This window comes from Musca domestica, unplaced genomic scaffold, assembly GCF_030504385.1.
Source record: "Musca domestica strain aabys unplaced genomic scaffold, Musca_domestica.polishedcontigs.V.1.1 19, whole genome shotgun sequence".
Taxonomy (NCBI): domain Eukaryota; kingdom Metazoa; phylum Arthropoda; class Insecta; order Diptera; family Muscidae; genus Musca; species Musca domestica.
Genome location: NW_026712245.1, coordinates 2,013,720 through 2,034,712, shown reverse-complemented (window position 1 = coordinate 2,034,712; position 20,993 = coordinate 2,013,720). Strand labels below are relative to the sequence as shown.

The 20,993-nt window shown below is 34.2% G+C and overlaps 3 protein-coding genes across 3 annotated transcripts; 1 reads left to right on the top strand and 2 right to left on the bottom strand.

Moving 5' to 3' along the window:
* The first annotated feature begins 6,230 nt into the window (after positions 1–6,230).
* On the top strand, positions 6,231–6,757 carry LOC101893419 (probable 26S proteasome complex subunit sem1). Its single transcript, XM_011293477.3, has 2 exons — positions 6,231–6,437; positions 6,505–6,757. Exons 1-2 carry the CDS (start codon positions 6,353–6,355, stop codon positions 6,633–6,635), a joined length of 216 nt encoding a protein of 71 aa, XP_011291779.1. The 5' UTR covers positions 6,231–6,352; the 3' UTR covers positions 6,636–6,757.
* LOC101894429 (interaptin) lies at positions 6,753–8,160 on the bottom strand. Its single transcript, XM_005181770.4, has 2 exons — positions 7,753–8,160; positions 6,753–7,694 (listed from the first exon to the last, which is right to left on the bottom strand). The coding sequence occupies exons 1-2, from the start codon at positions 8,042–8,044 to the stop codon at positions 6,787–6,789; spliced, it is 1,200 nt and encodes a 399-aa protein (XP_005181827.1). The 5' UTR covers positions 8,045–8,160; the 3' UTR covers positions 6,753–6,786.
* A 2,824-nt stretch (positions 8,161–10,984) lies between these two features.
* Positions 10,985–20,993, bottom strand: LOC101893252 (menin). The gene is made up of 5 exons (XM_011293476.3): positions 19,527–20,993; positions 17,314–17,964; positions 16,600–17,246; positions 16,427–16,540; positions 10,985–15,669 (listed from the first exon to the last, which is right to left on the bottom strand). The coding sequence occupies exons 1-5, from the start codon at positions 19,834–19,836 to the stop codon at positions 15,082–15,084; spliced, it is 2,310 nt and encodes a 769-aa protein (XP_011291778.1). The 5' UTR covers positions 19,837–20,993; the 3' UTR covers positions 10,985–15,081.

Sequence of the window (20,993 nt, the reverse complement as noted above, 5' to 3'; positions counted from 1 at the left end):
GTGAATGGTCTACATAGGTCCACGATATAGTACAGCCCCCAAACAACGGTACCCACGATATTCGGTATTTTGATGAAATTTAACGACATTTTTACCGGAATTGTTTAAAATTTGGTATTTGAAGTTCCTAATAGGTACTAAAGCCTTAGACAAAGAATTGTTTATGCAGGTCCAGGTCTTCGTATAGCCCCCAAATATCGTTACCTCCCGATATTCGATTTTTTGATGATTTTAGCAACATTATTCACCGGAATTGTTTTAAATTTCATATTTGAAGTTCCTAATGGGTACTACAGCCTACGACAGAAAATTGTCTATGCATGTCCAGGTCTTGGCATAGCCTTTAAATATCGGTACCTCCCGATACTCGGTATTTTGATAATTTTAACGACATTATTTACCGAAATTATTTCAGATTTCGTACTTGAAGTTCCTAATGGGTACTACATTGTATGACAAAAAGGTGTCATTGCAGGTCCATGTCTTCGTATAGCCCGCATATAACGATACCTCCTGATATTCGGTATTTTGATGATTTTAGCGACCGGAATTGTTTTAAATTTCGTATTTGAAGTTCCTAATGGATACTACAGCCTACGGCAGAAAATTTTCTATGCAGGTCCAGGTCTTCGCATAGCCCCTAAATATCGGTACCTCCCGATATTCGGTATTTTGATGATTTTATCGACATTATTCACCAGATTTGTTTCAAATTTCGTAATTGAAGTTCGTAATGGGTACTACAACCTACGACAGAAAATTTTCTATGCAGGTCCAGGTCTTCATATAGCCCCCATATAACCGTAACTCCCTATATTCGGTATTTTGCTGACTTTAGCAACATAATTCACCGGAATTGTTTGAAATTTAGTATTTGAAGTTCTTAATGGGTACTACAGCCTATGACAAAAAATCTCGAATGCAGATCCACGTTTTGGTATAACCGCCATATAACCGTACCTCCCTATATTCGGTATTTTGATGATATTACCGGATTTTTTTTTTCAAGTTTCGTATTTGAATATTGTAGTGGCTTATGATAAAAGTTGACTATGCAGGTCCACGTCTTCGTATAGACACCAATATAATGGCTATATACGGCATTTTTAAGGTTTTAACAGAATTTTTATTTATTTTTTTTAAATTTCCAAATTTGGTCCAAATGGCGGAGGGTATTCAAAGTTCGAGCCGGCCGAACTCACTGCTTTTCACTTGTTTTATCTCATACCTATAGAAGACCCGGAAATATTATCCAAACTATAGACGACGCAAACTTTATGTATTGAACATTTCTATTGAATTACACGCCCTTAAAACTTTTCACATCAAAACTAAATTCCCTCAAGTTAACAACACCCTAACCACTTGAAGAGCCATCATATCCGTGCGTTTGCTACTGAGATTTTCTATTCATTGCTCAATTTGTCAATTTTGAAATTAGCTCGCTTCAAACTTTTGTGAAATTCTCTGCTCTCTTTTTTTACCTTTTTTCTCAACCTCGACGTGTGCCGTCGACGGTTCTCAACAAAAACCACCAGATAACATGAATAAGTTAATTGATTTGTAGGCAAACGATAACAGGTTGCTCGCAATATCATCCCAACTGAGATAACGTTCGGACGTGATCACTATACAAATAGTTTGCAAAAACAAAACAAAAAACAATTCTCAAAGTTTTTTTTACAATGGCACTTACCAACCCACCCGCTGAAAGTAGTAATAATTTAATTTATTTTATTGAATAGACCAACAATTGTTAAACAAATACACGGACATGAAATTTTCAACAATTTTGAAAATGAACTACTGGCAGGCAGAATGTACTCGTACTTAAATGACATCGGCGGAATTGTACATACCTTGTCACGTTCGTATATACGTTCTTACACCGATGTGGCCAGAAATTGCAAAATATAATTTCGAAGTGGTCGTAATGGACAAAATATTAAATTTTTCCATAAAAAACGTGCCAAAAATGTCTAACATTCCGGGAACTTCCGATTATGTCAAATCTTAATTTTTTGCACAATATTAAAATGTTTACCAAAAAAAATTAAAAAATATTAATAACATTAGTGCTGCTCAAAACCCTGTACTGGTACATCAGTCCGCATATGAGATTATTTGAGAGAAAAACATGGTAGAATCAGACCTACGAAAAACTCTCTCGAATTCAAGTAAAAAGTGAAACTCCGTGGAAGACGTATCGGGAGCACTCCTATAAAACAAATAATGGAATAAAAAAAAAACAAGAACAAAAGCTGCTAAGTTCGATAGAGCTGAAATTGCAATACCCTCCAACATTTAAAAAGAACTTGAAAAATGAATAAAAAAAAGTCCGTTAAAAATTCCGCCAAAATTTTAAAAATTCCTAATATTAGGTGTTACAGTTATATGGGACTAAACAGCCAATGGTGCTAGAGAGGCAGGTGCCTATTACGAACTCCAAAATCCAAGTTTAAAATAATTCTGTTGAAAAACGTAGTTAAAATTATCAAAATAGCGAATAATAGGTGTCGTTATATGGGGCTTATACGAAGACGTGAATTCGTATAGACAAATTTTATGTCATGGGCGGTAGTACCCATTACAAACTTCATATACCAAATTTGAAAGAATTCCGACGAAAAGTGTGACACAAGTCATCAAAATACCGAATATTTGGAGTTACAGTTAAATGTGGGCTATACGAAAACTTGTATGGTTAATAATCTGCCAAAGAAGATGACGCCTATTACGAACTTCAATAAACAAGCAAAAAAGCAGTAAGATCGGGCGGGCCCGAACATTGAATACCACTCCACCATTTGAAACGAATTTGGAAATCTTCAAAAAAATAAAATCCATTAAGAATTCTCTTAAAATCTTAAAAATATCGAATATAGGAAGTCGCCGTTATATTGGGCTCTATACGAAGACGTGGGCTTAAATGGCAACTTTTGTCTAGGCCATTACAATATTCAAATACGAAACTTGAAATAAACCGGTAAATAATGTAGCTATAATCATCAAAATACGGAATATAGGGGTTACCGTTATATGGGCGCTATACAAAGACCAGACACTGCATAGACAATTTATTGTCATAGGCTGTAGTACCCATAACGAACTTCAAATACGAAATTTGAAAAAAATCCGATCAATAATGTCGCTAAAATCACGAAAATACCGAATATAGGAGAGCGTTATATGGGGGCAATACGAAGACCTAGATCTGCACAGACAATTTTCTGTCATAGGATGTAGTACCCATAACGAACTTGAAATATGAAATTCGAAACAATTCCGGTGAATAATGTCCCTAAAATCATCAAAATACCGAATATGGGGGTGCCGTTATATGGGGGCTATACGATATCGTGGATGTAGCCGATGTTGCCCATCTGCGAATTTAATCTGTCTGCAGACAAAAAACTGATCTATGCAAAATTTTAGCTTCCTATCTTAATTCGTTTTTACTCTAGCGTGAATAAGGGCGGAAGGACACTTTGTTGGGTCTAAAATTACTATTTCGATAAGTTACAAACAGAACGACGAACTTACCTTCTTCTATGACGAACTGACCTCCATACTTTGTATGGTGGAGGATATAAAAATTTAAAATAATTCATTTAAAAAATCTAGCTTAAATTCTTAAAATACCAAATATCTGGAGGTACAGTCATACGGAGACAATAACATAACGTGGACCTACATTCAAGTAAAATTGGATCAACCTACTTCATTTCGTTCGGAAGCTAGAGTGATTTTTACAGGTGAACGGACATTACTGAAACGTAATTGAATTTTATTCTGATCAAGAATATATATACTTTGTTGGGTCTAAAATTATTATTTCGATGAGTTACAAAGGGAATGGCGAACTTAATATACCCTCCATACTCTGAAAAAAATCTAGCTAAAATTCTTAAAATACCGAAAATTTGAAGGTACATTGTACCTAAACATGGACCTGTATTGACAATTCTATGTGAAGAAGTTCCTTACATTATGGGCATAAAAACTGACAATTTATCCCGAATTTGGGTTAAAACTGTGACAAAAACAATCAAAACACCTTAAATTTGGCGGTACAGTTATATGGGGGTATTTGGCCCATTTTCTATACCAAAAGACCTGCAGACACAAATTACATTTGAATAAAATTTGATCAACCTACTTCATATCGTTCGGAAGCTAGAGTGGGTTCTACAGACGGGCATGCAGACATCGCTAAATCGTAATAAAATGTTATGCTAATCAAGAGTATATGTACTTTGTGGGGTCTAAAATTAATATTTCGAGGTCTCTCCATACTCTGGAGGAGGGTATAGCAAAACACTATTTATCAGGTTCACTTGAATAAATGCGAACATGTTAGGCTCCCTCCATGTTCCGTTTATAGAGCTACCCTAAGCGCTTTGTCTTTAAACTAGTCTACATCTGAGGAGCTTGTCTTTATAAATAGACCTTGTTCACGGCTCCTCTGAAAACATACTCCCCTTTTTGAGCCCTTTTATTGAAAAAGAATACATTTTTATGTATTTTAAGAAATTTTCTTACAGTTAAATAGCCTATAAAGACAGGCTCTGCTTCAACTCGCCTTTGGGCAGATGCTTTCTTTGGGAAAGGACTTCCTGTACAGCACAGGATATAGGGGGGAATCTATATCCTGTGCTGTACAGGAAGTCGTCGTATGTCGAATATAGAGAAAACTGTATAGATAGATAGACTTTCACCTTTTCCATAAAGCAGGCCTCAATTCACAAATCGTCTATAAAAATATATTCTATTTCTAGCTTATCTAGTAATAGATTCGATTCACGGCACATTCATAAGCATAGACTAGTCTGAATAATCGTCTATAATTAAAGCCTTACTTCACGGCACGTTTATGAAGGCAGACTTCATTTACCGATGGTCTATAGAGGCCAACTCCACGACTGGTGTTTTTGTCTGTCTTTTCGTTTTTTAATATAAACTTCTTTTTTAATGCAACTCCTTCGGAAAACAGTCCATTCGATTGATTATTCAGTCACCTATTCAGGTCTCATATGGAATCTCAAATTTGTTTTCCATTAATTGATTTTTACTTATCGAAAAAAGCATGCTCTCTATTAAAACTTCCTCCAGCATTTCTTCGACCAAATATCTCCTAAGTGCTGCACTATTAGGACTTCCTTCTGTTCCTCCATTGTTTTTTATATTCATCTTATCCAAAACTCTTCCTAATCGGTCCTTAATAGTGTATACAGTCTTCAAACTGATGTCGTAATATCATTATTTTAAAATTCCTATTTAAACGTAGAAATATTCCCTAGGTAGTCTAGAAATAATTCTTATTTCTATGCTATATCAGATACCTCATAGTTCAATCAAAAAAATTTCTTATTATTATCTATTATCTATCTTTACACACTCCCCTCAGTAAGTCTATCTGATAAAATAACATTCATCCATAATAAGTCCATGCGCCAGAGGTTTTTATATGGAATTGCTGTTATTTCATCATAACAATCCGTTTTCTGCTTGGTCATGGCTCGCCATAGCTATTAAGAAATGTCTACGTGCGATCATTCTTGTTATAAATTGATAAAAATTTACATGATAACGGCACACGTTCATAGTTTGCCGCGATTAAAATACTACAGGAAATCAAATGCTGCCTCTTTGCAAAACTGCCGCATCATTCAGCAGAATACTCAAAGCATGAATTGACATTACGTAGAGAATTGCTGTGTGGGAGAAGGTGGTCTCCTGCAAAAATAAGAAATGAAATATTTATTAAAATGTTTTGTGAATGATCTACACAGCTTATCTAGAAAACATATTCTCATTACAGGTTACATTCAGATCGTTTTATTTTTGTTCATCATCATCACTAGGAAACTGGAAATTGAAAGCAACAGAAAGGTTCAACAGAAATGGCGCATTACTTGGTTGTCCACACGTTAAATCTCCGCCTCCAGGCGAAAAAGAAGTGATATTTGAACAATTACATCTTTTCTTATTATTAAATATTGTTTTTCTTTCATTTCATAATCGTTTCCTGCCTTCCACAATTTAATTTCCTGTGGCGATACAACAATTCAATAACGGCTCTCATCAGAATACGTTACGTTCATACGTAATACGTTACGTTCCACACTAATTTCGTTGTGGTTTTATTTGTTTGTTTCTGTTCTCATTCCATTCATTCCTCCATAGGAAATTTGACAACTGCCCAAGAAAAAAACACTGAGTGAGACGGCAAAATTTGACACTGTCAAAAAAGAGAAACAAGCAGAATTCGTACACACACTCTGTGGAAGGCATTCTTTTTGCAAAATCTATTTATTAAAAGAAATAATCTAACAAGAAAAACAAAAACACAATGTCTGCCGACAAAGAGAAAACAGCCAAAGGTGATTTGGGTTTGTTGGAGGAAGATGATGAATTTGAGGAGTTCCCAGCAGAAGGTATGTAGCAAACAACACTCCATTGTACTCATGTTACTCACCGCACTATACACGCTTGCCTCCACAGATTTTAATGCCGTAAACGAAGATGAGGATGAAGTCAACGTTTGGGAAGACAACTGGGACGATGATAATGTCGAAGACGATTTCAGTGTACAACTAAAGGCCCATTTGGAAAAGCAAGCCATGGAAACGTAAAACAGCCTCAATAAATCATCATCTCACAAAATAAAAACAAAAACAGTTTTCATGTTTGTTTTAAGAGTTTAATTATAGTAGATTCTTTTGTAAGTAAAATAACATAAACAAAAAAAGAACAATTCAAATGGCTTCTTTCTATGTGAACTTATTAATGGTATCTATTATCCCCATAGGTGATCAAAATTTCCGTTATATTTTCTTTGAGGTACTCAGATATATCCTTTTGTTCTTCTATTTGACAATCCAATGCATGCTCCTGATTGTCCATTTTGGCAATTTGATCGTTCTTCTGTTTAAGCACGTCTTGCAATGTTTGTAAAGACTCCTTGTGTGATTTTTCCTTTACATCAAATTGTTGTTTCTTGCTAAGATACTGCTGTACAAGAGTTTCATAATTTTGTTGTTCTTCTTCAACGTTTTGGTTCAGGATGGCACGCCTCTCCTGGGCGGCATGCTCCTCGGCCATTGCCTTCTCCAATTGTTTATTAGTTTCCCTTAGCTGATCGATTAAACGCAATGGTACAATATCTGTGGCCTTTTCAATTTCCTTTTTAAGGCGCTGCATTAGCTCCACGCTGTTGGAAAGTTCTCGCAAGGAACTTTCACTGGCATTGGCCATTTCCTTGTGTTTAGCTATGTCGGCCTTAAGATTATCGATTTGCTTCTGCAATTCATGTGACTCCTCATCGGCCACAACTTTTTTAACAAGACTGCGTTTTTGTTCATGTAAATGTTTCAGCTTTTCCGCCAACTCCTCACATGATTCCTTCAACTTTTGCAGTGATTCTTCTTGGCTTGCCTTACGTTTGGACAAATCCCTGTGTTCAGTTCTTAGTTGGGGTAATTGTTTTGTCAGCTCATCCACAGCCATTTTGAGTTCCTTGGTCTCCTGGACCTTTAGCTCATTTTCACGTTGTTGACGTTCTATCATTCCCTTCAGCTCATGGAATTTTTGTATGGGTTCTTGGGCCATCTTGAAGACTTCCTCCTTGTACATGTTATAATAGAAGAGGTAATTTAATAAAATGTACAAGGTGTGCGAAGTCTTTTTGGGAGCTGGAATGAAAATACTATTAGAACAAAGATTATTTTTTCCATTTTGCGGTAGACTCACTTGGCCTTATTAGTTCATAATAGGTAAAGGAATATGATTTGTCGGTAATTTTAAGAAAATGATCGATTTGTCGTACCAGTCGTATGAGAAACAAACGATTTTCTCGATTATTTTCCACTGTATCTCCTTTGTTTAAGGGAAATGGAGGTTCCACCTTATAGCCAAAGCGTCGAATGTAACAAACCAAGGCTCTGATGAGAAACCCCTCGGTGGGCTGCGTCAAATCACTTTGTTTTATTTGACAATCGGCAAATACCTTGTTCCAACCTTCAACATCTTCCTTGGTAAGCATTTTGAATGGGATTTCTTTAATTATTTTATTTATTATTATATAGTTTAAATAAGAATGTTTATTTTGGCGCCGCTTGTCACGACTTATTCAATAGGTAGCACCAAAATGAAAAACGTTCCTGATGAAACACCTACAACCATGTTTACATGTTATAAATCCGTGACTTCCAAGTGATTTGAGATGAAAATAATATTAAAATACTTTTGCTGAAATATTTTATAAAAAATATCAAATATAAGCGTAAAAATAGCCGAGCTCAATTGCAGGGAAGTTTTGACATATTTAGACGCCATTGTACAAGAATAAAGGTAAGATAGAGCTTCCAGCTGATTACATTTTTTAAGTGTGCTCGACTTCTGCCAATTCTGTGTATGTTTTATTCATATTAGATTTAAGAAGGTACTCATGAAATCATATGTTTACAGTTTTTTTGAAAATGTTTCATTTGTCAAAATCTCATTTCAAAAAAAATTATTGTCAAAATGTTTGTTTATAAATCCGTTGTATATTTAAAAATCAGAGATGGGAACCTGCTTACTAGGCAGTGAAGGTAAATTGCAGAAACTACAGAGATGGGAATGCTTATTTGAAGTGACTTTATCTTCTTAATTTTAACACGGTATTATTGATTTGGAAAAAAATATTTTTTTCATAATCAATGATTGGAAAAAACGTACATTGCTCACCCTGCGCACTAAAAATATTAAACAGTTTGGCTATGGAATTGAAAGATTAAAAAAAAGATATTTTTGAAACAACACCGAAGCATTTCGTTCATTTTGCGCGCTATTGAACTCATTTAAAAATGAGAAAAAATATCAAATAATTGAAAACTACTTGTTTTTTTAAGTTATAATTTTGAATAATTTTGACAGGAAACGGGTATATTGTCAGGCCTGTATTTCCGTAGTTTTATGAAGGTCTTCTACTGCTTTATTGTACCATGGGTATCAGCTGGTTGACCCACGATTGCGCTGAATTGAATCCTTAAAAATTACAATCAGCTGATTTTTGCTGCTTGAAAAACAACTAAAAAAGTTCCAAAACAAAGCGTCATTTCATTTTAATTTTTTAACGTTTACACTAAACACACAATTCGAATGGTTAAAGCATGTTTAATTTTTTTAATTGAAACTTACCTGTGTACGTTTACACTAAACCTTTTTTAGTGTAAAACATATGCTCTGTTCCGAAGCTGCACTAATGTTAAAGTTTTTACTACGATTGCCGATTTTCCTTTATAATATCGAAAAAATTGCAAAACTATTAGATTTTTGTAGTTTCTGGAACAGAGCAATAATTTCGATATTCCTTTTTTAGTAAAAATGCCAAATTTAGCGGATTTAAATTGTCATCTCCATTGCGTGTATGTTAAGTTTGAATTTAGTGTATTTCATTTGACGTATACGCAATTCTAAACAAGAGAATGCAAAACAAATACTCTTTTTTTAAACATAGTTTCATTTATTATTTATTGTTTATCGATTTTCATATAACTTTTTAAACATTTACCTTTGGTTCTATTACTACGCTTTTATATTGCATTTATATTTTGTGAAGGATTGGCTGGCTATCGCAATGTTGTGGTTTTTAGGAAGAAAGTAACAAAAAAATGTTAAGTTATTTTGATTACTGTTTTTGTTCTATTTTTATTAAAAATTGAGCTATAAAGCTGAATACAGTTAGATATTTCCTTGTGTTTGTTTGGATTTCTATTTTGTCTCTTAATAAAAGGTGATGTTTAATGAAATGCTTGAAAATCAAAAAGTAACCTTTTTTAAACTCACGATGGTGAAAATTCTTTGAAGAAAATGTATTTCTTATGAATTCATTCAATGTACAATAAAATCAAGGTAACTTCATTTCATATAACAAAATCCATCTCTGTATTCTACTGTAATTTACCTAGTCAAATTTAACTTCATTTAAAAGAGGTTCCCATCTCTGTCTTGTGTATATACCATGGTAGAAGAATATAGGTAGTCGCATCGACACAGCAGATGGGACAATGAACTGTCAAACCATTTTTGGAATTATAATTTTTGAATGAAAAATTAGTGAAATTTGTAAAAGTTGTTGAAAATGCATATCACAACAACCTTCGATTGGCGTCGTATAAGAAAACATATAATAGTTAACTCATTTTAGAAAAAAAAAATTAAATTTAAAAAATGTTGACATACCAATGTTCCCAAGCGTTGATGCATCTACTTGTATTCTTCTACCATGGTATATACAAAGCATTTATAAACAAACATTTTGACAATAAGGAGTTGTCAAATGTATAATTTTGGGAAAATGGAAAACATATGATTGCTTGACATTACCTTCTTAGTTTTACGATAAGTTCACGTTTTCTTTCCTGAAATTTCTATGTTTCCAACTATAACAAAAAAGAATGTTGACGTAAGTGGTTTGGGAGTCAAGAACATTTTTGAACATTTTTTGAGAACATTGTTTTCACCATGGTAGAATTAAGAAGGTTAAGTCATGCAATCATATGTTTAAAATTGTTTTCAAAATTATTAATTTGACAACACCTTATTGTCAACATTTATATTTACAAATCCATTGTATACACACAAATCAGAGATGGGAACCTGTATTCAAAACAGTGAAATATGACAGGGTAAGTTACAGAAAATGCAGAGATGGGTATGCTAATTTAAAAATGACTTTACCTTCATAATTTTACCATGGTTTTCATTTATTTCTCACACATTTAAATTTCATTTCGTTTAATTAAAAATCACCTATTATTAAGAGAACTTAGTGTATAGTAGTAGTTTTGAATTTGTGGCATTGACGCGGAGTAATTTTTGTGGAACTATGTTTTTTGTTTTCTTATTGTTTATATATGTTTGTATGTATATATATTAAGTGCTTTCATTTAAGTAGTGTTTTAGAGACAATTTATCTCTTGTCTTCTTTTTTCTCAAAAAAAAAACCAAATATATTTTTCTTCAACAATTTTGTTGTTTTTACACGGTATAATTTTGAATATAAAAATACAATTTTCCAAAAGTTTGCAGTTTTGTTTGTTGTTGTTGTCGTCGTCGTTTTGGTATTTTACTTTTTAAGGTTATAAAATGTTTAAGAAAATAAGGTAATCTGGTATTTTGTTACGTTTGTTTAATATTTATCGATTAGTTAGTTTGTCTGGCCTAAAAACGAAGAGAAAAACAATAATATTACAACATTTGATTGAATTTATATGTACAGGGGTTTCTAATAGTTTTCGATATTTTATGTTTTCGTTTTTTGTCATTACTCCAAAAAGATTAACATAATTTGACCCAAAATATATATTTTGTCATTTGAAAACCAACTCAATTAGAATAGATTTTAAATTATGGGTCCTTAAACAACTTTTTTCAAACCCAACATTTATTTCATTTCAAAATTTGTCTGGGATTTAGACAAAATTAGAAAAATGTCTTACTTTGAGGAGTTTGTTTTCATTTTGTTGTTTGTTTTTTTCGTATATATGTACGTGCTATTTTAATTTTTGTTTTTTCTTTAAATTTTAAACATTTAAACATTCATTTTATTAATAAAAGAAAAAAGTGTTTCGTATTAATATGATATTGTACGCATAATAATAAATATAATCGATTTTGTTGTTTGTTTGTTATTTGTTTATTTTCAAGAAAGTTTATTTTATTTGATTATTATTTATTAATAAATGTGCTTGAATTATTTTTATTTTCAATACATCACAGACGGTCTTTAACAAAATTCATTTTAAATGTTTTTATTATCAATCAAATGGTTAACAAACACTATGTCCTTTTTATGTTTTTTTCTCATTGCCTTTCTTTAATTTTTGTTTTGTTTTTAAAGGGACAGAAACTAATACTTGTTCCTTTTTTACATTCATGTCAATTAAATGTGTTAACAAAAGTTTAGTTATTTTAAAAAGTTTTGAGCGTTTCCTTTTTTTGTTTTGTTTGTTTTCGATTATTATAGTTTGTGCTTGAAGTTTTGTATTTGTATAAATAAATATTAGTTTTTATACATACTCGTTATATATGTGTATTAATAATTAGAAGAGAGGTCATATTGTTTTCAAAGTCAAATTAATCAAAAATTAAGTTGAATAATTATAGCTTAAATACTAATAACATTAAAAACTATATAAATATTTATGTGTATATATATTTTACTTATAGTTTTTAAATATTTAAAAAAGTTTGATTTTTCCTGTTGCATTATAATATAAATATTTACTTTAATTTATAAAATAAGAAATACTAAAAATTTATAAATTAAAAAAAACATATCACAAAAGTATAGGAAGTGTATTACAGAAACAAAACATATATGCGCGGGTGTATATACATACGTGTGTACTAAATATTTAGTTGATATAATTAAAATAAAATATTATTACGTTGGAAAGATTGCTTGTGGTGCAATACAAAGCTTAAGAAGAGAAATGTCACAGAATTGATGCTTGAAATGAAAAATATACCGTATTTATATAATTTATGTAAGAAATGGCAACTCTGCTTTATCTTTGTATTCTTTTGACAAAAGCATTCTTGAAGTTAATTACGCGCGAATTCGTTTCTGTGCGAATACAGACAAATAGTTAATTTTTTTTATCTTCAATATTATAAGGTTATGGGCTCAGTCTTCCCGCAGTGGCAATATTATTTGAAAATATAAACGGGAGCATTTATAATTTAGGAGTCAAGGGGTGTTCTTGACATTAAAAAATGGTAGTGGCAATGCAAAGTCACACCATAAAGTGCTTCCATGGGCAACTTATTGCAGGAAACGGCTATCCAATGGGATAGACCAGTTTATTAAATGAGCAGATTCACAAATATGTTAGGAGACACGCAGGTACCCAAATATTGTTTATATGGCTGGAATTGCCACAGACAGTCAGAATTTACGAATATCATGGAAAAGAGGTTCAGCAAACTTTATACAGGCCAGAAGTTCGTACGCCAAGGTGACTAACAGCAAGTACAAAATCAGCAAAGTTTGGCCGCCCTGAATTTTTATATCCTCCACCATTCGGAAGAAGCATGAAAATTTTCCAAACAAGTAAAAAAGTCGGTCGGTTTTGCCGACAGCTGTATACCCTCAGCCAATGTTCGATTATTTAAAAATATTTTGACTTTTGTTATGATTATTCAAATGTTTAACCCCTTATGCTGTAGGTTCCGAAGGAATGGGCCAATATTGGCCATTTCGTGTTGGTCCTAAATAAATATGTTATAAATATTGCGACGTGCTAGGTTTGGACTGTGTTGTGTTGATGGAAATATTGGGATTTACCATTTCTTGAAAGGAATCGGATGTCAATTTCGCTTTTTATGAGCTTCATGGCTATTCAAAATTTTGAGCCTTTGTGGGAGAGGTACCAGAAGGAGTGGACCGATATATCCCATCTTCACAACGGATCTTTTGTTAATGGAAATAATGGAGTGTGTGAAATATAAAGAGAACTGATGCTTATTTCGGATTTTATAAACGTTTTGGTTATTCAAAACTTTGAACCTTTGTGGGGGAGGTACTCGATGGAGTGGACCGATATTTTCCATTTTCGCACCTGACTTAGCACTAAAGCAATTATTAATACTTGCAAAGTTGGAGCAAAATCGGGTTGTCGTTTCTCATTCTGTGCAGAAAATATTTTTTTTGAAAATTTTGACCTTTTGTGGGGGTGGTACCAGAAGGAATGGATGGATATTGCCCATCTCCGAACTCGATCTAAGTTTGACAAATGGGATACTTCCTTCGAGTTATCGTGGGTACCAGACGGACATCGCTAGATCGACTCCAAATATCCTGAAACGGATTTGAACCAAAGAGACCTAGGGTCTAAAACCGTATGTGGATTAAGCACGTTTTGGCCGTCTCAAATGATATACACCTTCTCTAGCCATATGGCTGAGGGTATAAAGAGATGGTACCACATAAGTTATGTTATGATTGCGGGGATATGTTTGATTTTTTTTTTATAAATATTTCCAAATTTTGCGAAAAATACATTTTGAAGCGCCCATATAAGATCCGACATTAAGACCATTTTTGACTATATGACACTAAACTTAATATATATTCATTGTTATGATTTGACTCCTTTGAATTACGCAACCATATATAGAACTTGCGTGATGCCTACTTTTCTCCCTCGGAATTACTTTCTGAAAGGAATTTTTTGCTTTGCTATGTCAATTGATTTGAATTCCTTTTGATCTTGCTTGAAATGGGAGTGTAAAGTTTTCTCTACAGCTTATATTGCACCACAAAAAAATTTTTTTTTTTTATAAAATGTAATTATTGAAAAACATAAATTATTAACACAAAACATGAAATGTAAAAACAAAACAGTGAGCACCATTAAATAAACACAGAGCCATAGGGTAAGGCAAATAAAAAACTACCTTATTAAAATACATATATACAAACATTGAAGTTCATAAAGAAAAAGCAATTTTTTTTGGAGATATATCTTACAAAACAAGACGCTTGGCGCTACTTTCTAAAGAAAATAGATTTTGTTACAAGACAAGGTAATAATGGTTTATAACTTAATACTACATGTACTTGTGGAGGATACAAAATTACTGGGTTATTTTCAAAAGTTATCGGACAAATTTCTTTTCTTACTTGTAGCTTGGCTTTTTCAATGTTTTTTATACCCTACACCACATTGTGGTAAAAGGTATTATTTTATATTGGAATCATTTAACAAATGTCTATGGGTTCTAAAAAATAATTGTTTTAATTTCTCTCTCTATCCTTTTTAAGGATCAAAATTGTATTGTATGGTTGGGAATTTTAAAAAAGTGGCAAAAAAGAGATGCAATTATTTCTGTAAACCCTGTCTACTGAAGCAAAAGGAATTCTAGAGAAAACAAAAAGTTTTTATCTACACTTACAATAAAAACAAGAGGAACAAACGCCTGACAGACACCATCCACCCACCGTGATTAACAGTACCAACAAGAACAAAACTTAGCACAATCTTACCACTGACACAGCCCGCTGTCACAGCAGTAATTGTTACACTGAACTCATTCACGTCGTGTACGTTTGGGACGCGATACGGCAATTGAATCGTTTGCCGCCGCAGATGTATCACCCGAAGATGCAGAACCCGCTGCTCCGACATTTGCCGATGAATATGTTGAATTTGTTGTATGATTACCGAGTTTATCAACACCACGAACCTTACGGCTGGCAACTGATTGTGCTGTCACTTGTAACGAGATTGCATGGGTATTCAATTTTTCGGCCAGCAGTAGATCTTTGAGTCCTTTCATTTTCTGACTATATAAGGTGATGACGGGTGTTTTGAACATATGTTTCAATGGATCATCATCATCTAAAGGTGGTTCCGGCATTGCCACCGATAAGTTACTCGTTATCGTATGGTTTATTGATTGTCCCAATGTATTGCTGCCAATTGCAGGTGTAACATCATATTTGTGTTCATCTTTGCCATTTAAGCTGCTATTGTCGTCGTTAGATTCTTTATTGCGTTTTTGTTTTAGTTGTTGGTCAGCGGCGAAAAGGAAGCCCGTACGCCGATTTGTATTATTCTGACGGTCTTGAGATGAACCGGAAATCGCTGAATCCTCGGGCGGTGATAAATTGTAGCCCTAGAAGAAATAAAAAAAATAGTATCAAATTAATTCGAAATTGTAAATTGCGTTTAAGGAAGGAATTAAAAAACGATCGCGTATCATGCCAAAAGTCATTGTCATCGGAAGCCTTTATGGCAATATAAAATCGAATATAAATGAACAGGGTGAGATAAAAAAAAAACTGCAACTAACTTCAGACTGCTGTCATTTCTAAGCCTCTCGTCCGACAGCTGTTAAAATTATTCCAGTGACAGCTCATTATATTGTTTACAGGCGAAAAAGGCTATTCGTAATGGAATTTAAGCGTGATAGTGTGATTTCTTTATATTTGGATGGAAAACCACAAGTGGCTATCTGTCAAGTGTCGATCACCTCAAGCTAGCACTTCGCCAGAATGGGCTAAAATACCGCAGAGCAACATCCGGGCAGCGTGTGACGGTTTCATTGGCTGTTTGAATCCCATAATTCGTACCAAAGATGACCAATTCGAAAAAATCTAAATTTATTCTAAAATTTGGTTCTATTTCCGATATTTTTGGCGTTTGACTTTGTTACTTATTTTATCTCACCCATATAAGCTTAATCTAAACCTTCTAAACTTGAATTTTCAAATTTCGAAACCTCTATTATTCACACAGAATTTTTTAAGGGATTCTTATCTATAAATTTGATATCAAACAAGTTCCGATCGAAATTTTTGGATATCGAATGCGAGAATTTGGCGCCCGTCTTTTACTTTAGAAAAGTTAAAAGTTAAATTTTTCAATCATACCTGTCGTAATCCCTGCAGTAGCAAGTCTGGATTTAGAATCTTTTCACCGCAAGCAGCTGTCAAATCGGCCAATAATGTTGTTGGCATTTCAGATTTGTTGCCATCATTTGTTTTCTAATAAACAATTGAATTAACGATTATCTTTTTCATTTATTAATACATTTTCTATTTACCTCTTCCTTTTTCAGTGAATTATTGTTTCCTTCCGCTGTTGTTGTCGATTCACCCATTGTTTTAGCCTCTTTTAAAGTCTCATCACTTCCCACATCCATGGACGTCGTCGCCGATGTAGCACCTCTGTGAACCGCCTGCGGTTCATCTTCGGGTACCTTAATTATAACTTGCGACCTAACATCATAGTCAAATTTACAAATATTATTGACCAATGGTTTGGCCCAACCAATATGAAGAATTGGCGTCAAACTATCCTCTTCCCATTGGCAAATGCCATCATAAAATCTCAAGAGATTTGCAAAAACCTCCGAATCTCTTAGGATACTGCGTGCTGAATGACCAGAACTTTCGGTTTTCATAACATAGGGTATCATTTCATTGGCAATATCCAATAGTTCTTTGTAGATTTCTTCATCATCACGACATTGATAGGTGTACAGGCGTATAACATCGGCAGCATTGGCCCAGGCGGCAAAGGCTTCACGATATTTATTCAGGCGGTTATAGTAGTTGCCCTGGTACGTGTACGGATAGACATGATGATTTTGATAATGGGCCCGGGCAGATTCTATGGCTTCGCGGTATAGTTGGTCACAGGACACACGTTTAGGTGTTGGATTGATTTCCTCCAATTCACCAAGGGTACCTGAAATAAAGAAAAAGAATTTTCAGTGATTGAATTCCTTCTCTTTTATTTATTTCTTATTCCTTACCAATTGCCATGGGATATTTCCTTAGATGACCCATATCGTACAACATCCACAGTAAACGTTGCTGCATTTCGGCTACCTCCACACAATCGCTATTGCTTGACAGGGAAATGTTGATGGCCGAGGCAATGGCTGCCACCTCCATTGGTTTATCACACACAACAGGATAACCACCCAAATATAGCCATGACCCTGACTCAATACCCGCCTGTATATCTTGACCTCGCTTATCCTCACTACCCTTGCCATGCCATGTCACCTCAATTGTTTCCAGTTTCTTATTGCCAAAAACCACCCAGGCATGATCCTCGGATATGGCCAAACGTACATCACGATATCCAAGCAATTGACATCCAGCCACCACAGCCAACGCTACACCAAAACAATCCAACTTATTACCCGATAGATATGTATAGAGATTTTGTAGGTGGGCACGATCTTTGTAGCTGCTGCGTATCAACGAATGCCATATGACATCGGATACCTTTTTTATAACCTCTCTGGTTGCTTGTCGACTGTTGCATGTTGATGACACCTTCGGTTTATCCACTATGGATAATATACTTTGGAATTTCTTATAGAGACCAGAAACAAGTTCATAAGTCACCACCGGGAAAGGAACGGAATTGCTTTTGATGATGTCGTGTGTGTTGGCTGAAATAAAGGAGGATTAAAATCGGAGTTAATAACAAGTTAAAAAGAAGTAAGTAATACCCTGCACCATTTGGAACGAATTTGGAAATGTCCGTTAAAAAAAAACGGTGCATAATGTAGCTAAAATCATAAAAATACTGTATATGGGGAGGTACCGTTATATCGGAACTATACGAAGACCTGGACATGCATAGACAATTTTCTGCCACAGGCTGTAGTATCCATTACGAACTTTAATTACAATTTCGGTGAGTATTGTACCTAAAATCGTCAAAATACCGCATATAGGGAGGTACTGATACATGGGGCATATACGAAGACCTGGACCTGCATAGACAATTTTCTCTCACAGACTGTAGTTCCCATTACGAACTCTAAATACGTAATTTGAAACTACTCCGGTGAATAATGACGCTAAAATTCTTAAAATAACGCATATCGGGAGGTACCGTTATATGAGGGCTATACGAAAACGTGGACCTGCATATAAAATGTTTCTGTCTTAGGCTGTAGTATCCATTACGAACTAGAAAAACCAAATTTGAAACAATTCCGGTGAATAAATTCGCTGAAATCATCAAAGTGCCGAATATCGGGAGGTATCGTTATATGGAGGCTATACGAAGACGTGGACCTGCACAGACTATTTTCTGTCTTAGGCTGTAGTATGCATTACAAACTTCAAATACCTAATTTGAAACAATTCCGGTGAATAATGTCGCTAAAATCAACAAAGTACAGAATATGGTCAGGTCCCGTTATATGGGGGCTATACGAAGACGTGGACCTGCACAGACAATTTTCTGTCTTAGGCTGTAGTATTCATTTCAAACTTTAAATACCAAAGTTGAAACAATTCTGGTGAATAATGTCGCTTAAATCATCAAAATATCGAATATCGGGAGGTGCCGTTAAATGGGGGCTATACCAAAACGTTGACCTACATGGCCCATTTTCAATACCAAGATGTCCTGCAGACATAGTATACATTTGAGTAAAATTTTATCACTCTACTTCATTTCGTTGGGAAGCTAGAGTGATTTCCACAGACGGACGGACATCGCTAAATCGACATAGAATTTTATGCTGATCAAGAATATATATATTTTGTGGGGTCTCAAAATGAGTATTTCGAGGTGTTACAAACGGAATGACAAACTTAATTTACCCTCCATACTATGGTGGAGGGTATAAAAATTGAACCATCTTGATATCTTTAATGGATAAAGTAGTTGCCTTAAGTATAGCATACTTTTAGGCGGAAATGTTTTTATTAATATATTTATACAAATTTTGAACAAATGTTTCCATACAGAACTAAGCCGAACAAGAAGTAAATTGAGATTAAATTATAAATTCACCAAGTCAAAAATTCTACTTAATACTTATTGACAAACTTTTGCACGTTGCAAGTAAAAATGTGCTACTATGTACGTACATGCATATATGCACATTAAGTATATCGAAATTATGTACGACTTATATATTTTTATGAAAGTAAATATTTTTCCAAGTCTATCCTGCCAATAAGCACAATTTTGCAAAATAAAATTCATACACACCTGTCGACGTGTTGCCCACAATGCCGGCTAACGTTGATGCACCCGAGGCTGATGACGAGGTTGTCGTTGAATTGATGGTTGCCTGTGCGGCCTGAGCTGCATCTCCAGTTGTCAACGACAACTCAATGTAGCCAGCAACAATTGACAGCAAAGTCAAATCAGGTTCCACACAATGACTGTGGTACAGTTCTAAGGATCTTTTGAAAAAGTTGACAACATCATTTATTGACTTCAATGGAAAAAGACTGGGGTCCAGCGGTGAAGTTAATGAAATGGAAGGACTATTGCTGCTTCGAGTAACTGTTGCCATAATTGTTGGATATCTCACAAAACTAGGTATTAAACTATCCGGGAAAAATGTATATTACAGCTGCTGCCGAATTAAATATCGGGTGACAATTTTTCTTTTTGTTGCTTCTGTTTGTTGGTATTTGGTGTGAAATGAATGCAACTGCTGTTCGATGCTACTACTTTTATTGTTTCTTCTTTTCCTTCTACCAACAGCAGTGGTGGCGGCAGCAGCAGCAGTAGTCGTCAGCCGTAGTGTGGCAGGCTGCAATTGTTGTTCTTGTAGAAGGGCTTTCGTCCCTGTTCTGAGTTTGACGATGAGACGCCACAAGTTGACAAACCACTTTTTTGTACTGCCTTCTTTGTTTACCTTGTTCGCCAAAATACAACAAGGTACGTTCTATATAAGAAGAATGTAATGTGCAACAACTAACTACTTCTTCACTTTCTTTCCACCTCCTCCTTCGGCTTCTTGTCATTTATTTTTTTGGGAGCTGCTGTACCCACAAAAATTTACATTTTCAATCAATTTTTGCAATGAAATGGGTATTACAGCAGGTATTACGTTTTTGAATCAAATATTTTTTTGCCGATGTCTCATGTGTTGTTATTGTTGTATTTTATCCCTTTATCAGATCACGTTACGCTTGTGTTGTTGTTTAATTTATTTTTTTTGTTATTTAACTTTTTCTACGTGGTTTTTAGCATGTTGATTGCAAAATGATTCACACGCACAATATGTAAACATACACAAACACACACACACATGTACAGAGACAGATGAGAAAAAATTCCTCTACGACATCATCGTGGCCATCCGCCAACTAGACCTTTCATGCCCTTTCTGACAGAGTCAAATACCAATCGCCAAAACAACTCCCACTCCTTTCAGCAACTTTTTTTACGCAGTATTTTAGTGTTGTTGTTTTGTTTTCTTTTAAAATGTCATTAGTTGGCACATTCAGATTTTTTCTCACCCACTTTCTCTTATTTACAACAATACCAACATTATTTTTGCGTATTTATCGTTTAATGTATTTCTACTTTTAATTTTTTCTTCCAACTAGTTTCTGTTTCTCTTCTAAAGTCGTTTCCATTCAGAAAACTCAATTGTTTTTTAATTTTCATAAAAAATTAATCTCTGGAAACTTGATGTTTTTATTTTATGTTGTTGGTTGG

What these genes read in the sequence shown, in the direction of transcription:
- LOC101893419 (XM_011293477.3), top strand. Translation starts at nt 6,353, where the DNA reads ATGTCTGCCGACAAAGAGAAAACAGCCAAAGGTGATTTGGGTTTGTTG. An exon ending in TGAGGAGTTCCCAGCAGAAG is followed by an intron (nt 6,438 to 6,504) that starts GTATGTAGCAAA and finishes TTGCCTCCACAG; the next exon opens with ATTTTAATGCCGTAAACGAA.
- LOC101894429 (XM_005181770.4), bottom strand. Translation starts at nt 8,044, where the DNA reads ATGCTTACCAAGGAAGATGTTGAAGGTTGGAACAAGGTATTTGCCGAT. An exon ending in TTATGAACTAATAAGGCCAA is followed by an intron (nt 7,695 to 7,752) that starts GTGAGTCTACCG and finishes TTTTCATTCCAG; the next exon opens with CTCCCAAAAAGACTTCGCAC.
- LOC101893252 (XM_011293476.3), bottom strand. Translation starts at nt 19,836, where the DNA reads ATGGCAACAGTTACTCGAAGCAGCAATAGTCCTTCCATTTCATTAACT. An exon ending in TGTGGGCAACACGTCGACAG is followed by an intron (nt 17,965 to 19,526) that starts GTGTGTATGAAT and finishes CCTTTATTTCAG; the next exon opens with CCAACACACACGACATCATC. An exon ending in TACTGCAGGGATTACGACAG is followed by an intron (nt 15,670 to 16,426) that starts GTATGATTGAAA and finishes TATTTCTTCTAG; the next exon opens with GGCTACAATTTATCACCGCC.